This window comes from Leptidea sinapis, chromosome 2 (assembly GCF_905404315.1).
Source record: "Leptidea sinapis chromosome 2, ilLepSina1.1, whole genome shotgun sequence".
In the NCBI taxonomy this organism is placed as follows: Eukaryota; Metazoa; Arthropoda; class Insecta; order Lepidoptera; family Pieridae; genus Leptidea; species Leptidea sinapis.
In genome coordinates, this window is record NC_066266.1 from 25,453,256 (window position 1) to 25,463,049 (window position 9,794).

The 9,794-nt window shown below is 35.8% G+C and overlaps 1 protein-coding gene across 1 annotated transcript; it reads right to left on the reverse strand.

Annotated features, from left to right (window-relative positions):
• Positions 1 to 1,054: 1,054 nt before the first annotated feature.
• On the reverse strand, positions 1,055 to 5,315 carry LOC126971546 (zinc finger protein 271-like). The gene has a single exon (XM_050817839.1). It carries the CDS (start codon positions 4,249 to 4,251, stop codon positions 2,161 to 2,163), a length of 2,091 nt encoding a protein of 696 aa, XP_050673796.1. The 5' UTR covers positions 4,252 to 5,315; the 3' UTR covers positions 1,055 to 2,160.
• Positions 5,316 to 9,794: the final 4,479 nt, after the last annotated feature.

Here is a 9,794-nt window from a genome sequence, read left to right on the forward strand (position 1 = left end):
GCTCTTCAAGTGTTTGGGTTTGTATATAAAAACGAAAGTCGACGCTTTTGTTTTTAAACAAGCTAGCGCTTTGTTAAATAACATAAACAATAGATACAGTGTAATTTAAACAAATTCCTTATAAAGTAAGTCATGCATTTTTTATGATTTTTTTAGATTTACTTACAGTTTACATTTCGATTATTACTAATGAATGTAGTAATTTTTTATTACTAAAACATATTTCAAAGTTACTAATTAGTAATAGAATAGTTACTAAAACATCAAAGATAATACAAAAAAGAATCGACTGCTACAGACAATTTTTACGGCTGACCGCATTTTGACAGCTTGTCGTATTGTACAAAGATAAAGTATTAAAATAACATATTTTACTTTTATAGTCTGTTAAATTACATTTCTTGTGGTATATCGTGTAGCTTGTCTTACTCAGTGTATATGTAAGGAAAATAATTTAACCACGCGTACCCCGCGAGCAGACATGTCTGCTTGCCACTCAACAGTAGTTTTTTATACAGACATTTATTCCTCGTGCTATTCTACATTTTTAGAAGGAACAATTTTGGAAAAATCTTGCAAAGATGGCTTTGAAAATTTATTATTAAATATTGATTACGGCTGTATGGGCTTCAAACCTTTGCCTGTCCTAATAATGGACAAAGAAACCAATAAAAAAAGGGATGAATTCAACCGGTTACTTTTGTGTTACAGTGATGTGCGCGGATCTTAAAATTTCACAAATATTCTACATAATAAATATATAATTTTACAAATTGAAATTAGCATAACTTAACTTAATTAACTAACGATTTTCGTTTCAATTCGACCTACAAAAAAAAGAATAGTACTACAAAATATATTTTTGAAGTTATACTTCTAGAAAAAATTATGAGAGTGAAATTTTAAGATGCGCGTTGAAGATAAGATCTATGTTGTACAAATATATAAGTAAGTATAGGAACATTTTAATGATTTTAGGTTTCTCCATTGTAATATATCGTAATACATTTTTTCAATAGATCTAATTTTAATAGACTATATAAAATAAAAACACTATAAGCTTTTTGTATATTTTAATAAATTAATGTTAACAAAAATCTATGACAGAAAACTAAATACATTTCTTGCACATCACTTTTTCTTGGTACATTAAAATAACACAAATAATAAAAAAAGGAAATAAAAATGTGGGCCTCAGTGGGCGACATTGAAATTGCCAAAAACAATAAAGAAAGAAAAGATTAATTAGTTAACATGTACCTTATATGTAAGAACCTAACTAATATCATACTTACTTAAATCCAAATGGAGTTTGTTTTTACGCATTTAACACCTTATTTAAGAATTTGGTAGTAAAAATACTTAGGATTCTAACTAACTACAAGTTAGCTATTTAACTACCATAAGATGCAGAGTGTTTCGGAGAATATATAGTATACTAGCTGACCCGACAGACGTTGTTCAGTACATAATAAATAAAATACTGTTTTTTTTTTATGAATTTCTCAATAATTTTTCATAACATCGAGAATTATTTCGTAACATATGGTCCTTATTGTTATAATGAAATTGTTTCTAATAAATTCTCTCACAGAAAATATGTCCATAAAAAACAAATATTGAAAATCATATAATCAATAATCGAAATAAAAACTATCCTATCTCCCAAGTTGGACTAAACTGCACTCCATGAAGTAATCCCCATTTAAATCCGCTCATAAGTTTAGGAGTCCATCGCGGACAAATAACGTGTCACATAATTTATATATATATTAAGATGATATAATGTTGGTGATAACTTATCCGGAACCTATGTTTTTGACTTAGAAATACATACTTATATATCCATAATACAAATTATCATCTAGTTTATAAATTATACCAGAATCTGATACATCGTCTGAAAACACAAACGGGAGTTTTAGTGTAGTATTGAAATATTAAAAACTTTCTCCTTCGTGAAGTCTCATAAACTTTTAATGTCCTTAAAAAGTTCAAATAATGTAACGAATTATATCTAACCTTTTACGTTTGTAAAATAATAAGATCTTTCTAATGTTTTCAAATCCGAAACTCGTTGAGACATACATAGAAACAGGTCAATATTTACAAACTAACTAGGAGGCTTTTATAAACACAAGAGAAATATAGAAGTTATTATTATAACATATGTTTCTGTAAATGTTTAATAAGATATTGTTTTTGATTAAATTTCTGCGCACAAATGTCGCATGTATAAGGTTTATCACCGGTATGTATTCTATTATGTGTGTTCAAAGTACTAAACTGATTGAAACTCTTACCACAGACGTTACACGGGTAAGGTTTATCACCGGTATGTATTTTACTATGTTTCTTCAAAGTGTTAAACACATTGAAACTCTTACCACATACATTACATTTATATGGTTTATCACCGGTATGACGTACTTTACTATGTCTCATCAAAGTACTAGATTCAATGAAACTTTTACCACACACATTGCATGTATATGGTTTATCACCGGTATGTATTCTACTATGTCTCTTCAGATTACTAGATTCAATGAAACTCTTACCACACACATTGCATGTATATGGTTTATCACCGGTATGTATCCTACTATGTCTCTTCAAAGAACTAGATTCAATGAAACTCTTATCACATACATTGCATGGGTAAGGTTTATTACTAGTATGTATTCTACTATGTACCCTCAATTTACTAGATTCAGCAAAACTCTTACCACACAGATTGCACATGTAAGGTTTATCATGTATTCTACTATGTGTCTTCAAATTAGTAGATTGATTGAAACTTCTACCACACACATTGCACAGGTAAGGTTTATCACCGGTATGTATTCTACTATGTATCTTCAAATGACATGTATTAATGAAACTCTTATCACATACATGGCATGGGTAAGGTTTATCACCAGTATGTATTCTACTATGTCCCTTCAATTTACTACATTCACCAAAACTCTTGCCACTCAGACTCCATATGTAAGGTTTATCATGTATTCTACTATGTGTCTTCAAATTAGTAGATTGGTTGAAACTCTTACCACACACATTGCACCAGTAAGGTTTATCACCAGTATGTATTCTACTATGTGTCTTCAAATTGATAGATTGATTAAAACTCTTACCACACACATTGCATGTATATGGTTTATCACCGGTATGTATTCTACTATGTGTCTTCAAAGTACTAGATACATTAAAACTCTTACCACACACATTGCAGGGGTAAGGCTTATCACCGCTATGTATTTTACTGTGTGTCTTCAAATTAAAAGACTGATTGAAACTCTTACCACACACATTGCAAGGGTAAGGTTTATTACCGGTATGTATTCTACAATGTCTCATCAAAGTACTAGATTTAATGAAACTTTTACCACACACATTACATGTATATGGTTTATCACCGATATGTATTTTACTGTGTGTCTTCAAATTAATAGACTGATTGAAACTCTTACCACACACATTGCAAGGGTAAGGTTTATTACCGGTATGTATTCTACTATGTCTTATCAAAGTACTAGATTCAATGAAACTTTTACCACACACATTGCATGTATATGGTTTATCACCGGTATGTATTCTACTATGTCTCTTCAAGTTACCAGATTCAATGAAACTCTTACCACACACATTACATGTATATGGTTTATCACCGGAATGTATTCTACTATGTCTCTTCAAATTACTAGATACAATGAAACTCTTACCACAGACATTACATGTATATGGTTTATCACCGATATGTATTCTACTATGTGTCTTCAAATTAGAAGGTTTATTGAAACTCTTACCACACACATTGCATGCATAAGATTTACCACTTGTATGTATTACTTTATTGTTGTTTTTGTTGTGTTGACCTGTAAGTTGTTTTAAATAACTGCATTGATTGGACGTTGTTGCACTAACATTACTGGATTCAGACATTTCACATGTATTATGTTCCTTTGAAGCATCAGTTTCGTTGGGCGTTGTTCTACTAATATTAACCGATTGAAACTTTTTATATCTATATATTGTGTTATGTTTGGTTGTTTCACCAATAATACTGGTATTTGACTCTGAATGTATTTTATTAGTTCTCTTGGAAGCAATAGTTTGATTGTGCGTTGGTCCGTTAACATTGTCTGAATTCGACATTTTAACTGGAATAATTTTCTTGTTTTCCTTCAAATCAACAGATTGCTTCAACATAGTTCCATTCTTATTACATGGATTGGTCAGTTCTGTGTACATTTCATCGTACTGTTCATTACCAGCTACTAATAGTTTAACTGTAAAGTATAAAATTATATTATCGTTATTGTTATCACTTATGCCACGTAAATTACTTTGGTTGGGCTACTGAGTGAGTTATTGGCAAATAATATTTGGATAAGTATCTTAAAATAATAATATACTAATGTACGATGGGGCAGATAATCATTGTAAAAGGACGTGGAGGTTGCATCAGCTGACTGGAACCTAATTTAAGGTCATGTTTCTTAAGGCTTAAAGAGTGGTTCAGCTGCCGAGTGTGTCTGGGTGGTAATACAGCACGATGACTTCACAATACAAACATAATGAAGCGAAGTCTTTACACGATGCCAAACGATCGATCCGTACACAAAGTATTGGCTTCCCGACGATTCGGGCAGAGAATGTGGGATAGAAGTAGTAAATTTTGGACGATGCGTGATTCAATATATCCCCTCTGGTAATTTTGTCTTCAATGCCCTTAACTCAACGGTTGTTACCGCTGAGCTATCTGTCTGATAACACATGCCCTATAGATATTTGATATATTTATCAACTCTCCTGTTTAGGTGATGTTTTTATTGGAAGCTAATGATCCATCCAGAAATTGTAATATTGATTTGAGTTTTAAAGAGTAGGTATCTTAAAGAGAAAAGACTAACAGATCATCATCATCATATCAGCTGGAGGTCGTACACTGCAGGACAAAGGCCTCCCCCAAAGATATCCACGATGATCGGTCCCGCGTTACGCTCATCCAACGTATCACCTCATCCCTAGGAGTGAGGGACTAATAGATAATATTAACGAAATATGTCAAATAGGTATTTACATACACTAGAAGTAAGTTGCTATTGATTAAGATAAATATTCACATGCCAACTAGGCAAAATATAAACCTAACTGAATAGGCTGTTGCGACAATACAACACTATAATTTCAAACAAGCGACCGATAAATATATTTGGAGATAAAAAAAGCAAAATTTAAGAGCAACTCTGATAAGTAAAATGTAATTACCTCATTTTTAATAATAAAAGCATTGACGAAATAATTATATGTTTTTAAACTTTATCATCGCGGAACTATAACATTGTAATAATTATTATAACGGGTGGTCACGATACTTACATATTTTATTAATTTGATGCCGCTATTTCTATTCAATTGCATAAATCGTGGTCGCGGCACGACGGCGGAGGCGGCGAGAAACTCTTGACACATTGACACTAATAGTACATCAATCTGTCTACGTGGCGCCTAGTTCGTTTTGGTCTTTGATTCCTAAATTCACGACACCCACTACTGACGACGTCCATACTTTCAGATCTTTTTATTCCATTTGTACTGGCAGAGAGAGACCACGGGATTGCATGTTTGCGCTAGTCTAAAAGCATCCTCTCCCGCAAAATTATTAATTTAATTACTTCTCTAACAAGCCGTGGGATGTATTGGCGTTCAGCAGAAGTCAGTCGTGGGTTGTACAGGTCGATTCAGTGGTTGGTACCGGCTTTAAGCAAGTGTTCGGCTACTGCGGATTTTTTAAGATCGTTATATTGGACTGCGCTCTTGCGCTAATCCAATTTGATCGAAATATCGGCATCAAAGTAATAAAATATATATCGTGAGTACAATTCGCGCCATAATAATTATAATTGAACAAATATATTGTATATTAGTGATTATATTGAAGTGACTGTATTGTACCTTGAAATGATTTGTGAAATTAATTACATTTTAATATTGTTTTGACAGTTTAGAGTATATCCTATACATAATGTTTAGTTTACTTTTATATAATTACTAGCTCTTACCCGCGACTTCGTCCGCGTGCAAGTTACTTTGGAAAGCATTTTTTTTGGTCTACTCACTTTGCAAATAATACAAACTGAAGTGGTTAATACATTTTTATAAACTACTAACTGTGGAACTCATCCCCCTTATCATCCCCACACATGTCTAAATATTAAAAATATTTATTTATTTCTTATCAAGGGCCTCAATACATAGTTTCATATTGCTGCTATCTTTGATATTGACGAACTTTCATACAAATTTCAAGCCCTATTTCAACCCCGCCAAGCAATAAAAATGTGTCCTTTCCCTAGCTCTCGTTTATCTCTGTACTAAATTTCATCAAAATCGGTTCAGTGGGTTAGACGTGAAAGTGCAACAAACAAACTTACATTCACAATTATATTATTAACCTATAATTGCAGGATAACAACTTTGGACTTTGTGTAAATTATAATTTTATGAATTGACATGTGTATTGTGTTGGTGGATCTTGAATAAATAAATAAATAATTAAGTATCTCATATTTATCCGTTTATAAATTTTTCATAATTAATTTGTATTACAACACATTTTGAAACATAAGGTAGTTGGATGAACTAAAGACCTGAAGTCAATGACGTTCTATACATATAGACAATGCACGTCATACAAAATAAAATACGATATATGGCACATGTCATAAAGCTAAGCTTCGACTGCTATGTCTATACATCTCTGAGTTTACTTCAGTTGTTTAAAATGTTATTGGTCAATAGGCAGCACTAATATAGCAATAAACACTTTTTCAGTTTAAGCTGCATATTTTGAACTTAGAACCCGATTTGGACAGTGACATCAGTGGAGCAGCAGTTAAGTAATTTATTAAACTCTAACGAAAAAAGAAGGGTTGTTATAAGTTTTATGTTTTTTTTTATATGAGAGAGGCAAACGGGCAAGAGGCTCACGGGATGGGGAGAGGTAGGGCAACCCCGCCCATGGACATCCGCAACAATAGGTGTGTCAAGAAATGCGTTGCCGGCCTTTAAGGTGGGAGTATGCTTTTTTTCTTGAAGGTCCCTAAGTCGTATCTGTTCGGGAAGACCGCCGCCGGTAGTTGATTCCACAAAGTGGCTGTGCGAGGCAAGAAATTTCGAACAAAACGCGCGGTTGTGGAATGCCAGATGTCTACGTGATGCGGATGGTACTTTGCACGTAATGTCCGGTTGTGGAATTCGGCCGCTGGAATCAACCCGAACAGCTCCTCTGAGCACTCCCCGTGATAAATGCGGTAGAAGATGCATAGAGAACCTACATCTCTAAGCAATGCTAAAGAATCAAGCCGATCGGAGATGACTTGATCGTCGATGATTCGAGCCGCTCTTCGTTGTATGCGGTCAAATGGAAGAAGCTGGTATTGGGGAGCACCCGCCCAGAGGTGAGAACAGTACTCCATGTGAGGCCGAATTTGCGCTTTATAAAGTTGCAGGCGGTGGCTTTTAGTGAAGTACTGTGTCGCCTTACTGAGTCCACCAAGCTTTTTAGAGGCCAGTTTGGCCTTCTCTTCCAAGTGACCACGGAGCTGAACGTCGCTCGATATATCGACGCCAAGTATGCCAAAACAGGATGTGGCAGTTAGAGGAGTGATCTCGATTCGAGGGGATACGACAAAGGCAGACTTTTTAGTGGTGAACGCACAAACTTGTGTCTTCTTGGGGTTGTTCTCAGCCTTGCGGGACTCCAGCGTTTATGGGTTTTAAGTCGGAGCATGCACCGTCGATAATAACCTTGATGCTCCGATGGGCCAAAAAGCTAGTGACCCATTTGCACAACTTCTCGGGAAGCCCATTGGATGGCAGTTTCGCTGTAAGCGCTTTATGCCACACCCGATCGAAGGCCTTCGCTTAGTCCAAACTCACCGCCAACGCTTCTCCCTTCGACTCAACCGCTTGCGCCCATTTATGGGTGAGGTATGCAAGAAGATCACCAGCTTAGCGACCCTGACGGAAACCGTAATGGCAGTCGCTGATCAGCTGGTGCCCCTCTAGGTATCCCAAGAGCTGGCGGTTGATGATCAAATCCATTACTTTGGAGAAAATGGAGGTAATGGCAATGGGGCGGTAGTTGGACGGATCTGAGCGTACACCTTTCTTAGAGATCGGATGCACTAAAGCCGCCCTCCATAATTTCGGGACTACACCTGATGAGTAGGAGAGCCTGAAAAGACAGGTAAGGATCGGCGCCAGTTCCGGAGCACATGTCCGCAGCACTATCGGGGGAATGCCATCGGGCCCGCTCGATTTGTGAATTGTCCAAGGATAGAAGCGCCTTAAGCACGGAGCCATGCCGGATTTTTACATCCGGCATGTATGACTCGCACCGCGGAATATGCGGTGGTGGTGCACCTTGGTCATCCAGAGTCGAGTTGGACGCAAAGAGGGAGCCCAGGAGATCAGCTTTCTCTTTCGCGTCATGGGTCAGCGAATCATCATCCCTGTGCAGTGGCGGAATGGCTGGCTGGCAGAAGTTTCCTTGGACAGCCTTGGCAAGCGACCAGAACGCACGAGTTCCCGAGGGAAGGCGCGATCATTTCAATTAACAAACGAAATTCCGCCGATTTTTCAACATCACCTGCATCTGGATGGCAGCGATGCTCTCTGATAGATTAGGATCCAGACAAGCCACTGGCTAGCTAATAAAAGATGTAACCATTTGCCTACTTCGAGAAAAAGGAGAATTGGTGACTTGAGGTCTTAATACGTGAACATCTTATCAGAGGAACTTGGTAGACTACCACCCACTACTCTACCACTCAATATAAAATATATTACCATCACAATGATCATTTACATCCTCCAATCTGACCAAGCGCACTCTTAGTTCTTTACTACATAGCTCCTTGACTGATAATATATTGTTTGACTGTTTATCCAAATGCCATACTTCAGTCCAATCTGAAAATTTTATAATAATAAAAATAACTGAAGTACAAATATATTTTAACATACCTGCTATGCTAATCTAAAAATAAAAGTTATTAACCTTACAAGTTGGATCAGATCCTCACCGGCAGATGATTCCACAAATTAGGTGTGTGAGGCAACAACAGATGTATAATATTCAACATCATTACCTGGTAACTCATGCTCTTCCACGTCTATCTCATCTTTACACTCCTGATTAATGGACGGTTCATGTTGACACTCTTGCAGATTCATGTATTCTAAAATTAATACATTCATAAATTGTTGTTACGGAGATCAAGTCAAACGTCGAATTTTAGCGGGAGCAATAGTCATAGGTCCGACATTTTCACTCAGACACAGACTCAAGCTTATCATGAGTGTTATATTCCGAATTAACATTTAAATTACATAATTTCTAGTTTGACATTTTGGACAATAAACCGCAGGACCCAGCCAAGGGACTACTATATAATAGTAGAAAAAATATTAAATATACTTTAGGAAGTTGGCAACGTTGTTACGCGATAGTCAAAATTATATTATTGCTATCACAATGATGTACCAAACGTCTAAAAAGCTTTGTAGATGAATACGGTATTTTACGTATCGGGGGCAGGCTTTATAACTCTGACCTACCATACAAAGCGAAGCATCCTGCACTTTTACCTAAACGCGATCGCATAGTTGATTTAATTATTTATCACTATCATAATACATATTGTCATACCGGCCCTGGTCTATTAATGTCCATTATAAGACAAAGATTTTGGATATTGGATGATAGGACAGTTATTCGTTCTCGC

What these genes read in the sequence shown, in the direction of transcription:
- LOC126971546 (XM_050817839.1), bottom strand. Translation starts at nt 4,251, where the DNA reads ATGTACACAGAACTGACCAATCCATGTAATAAGAATGGAACTATGTTG.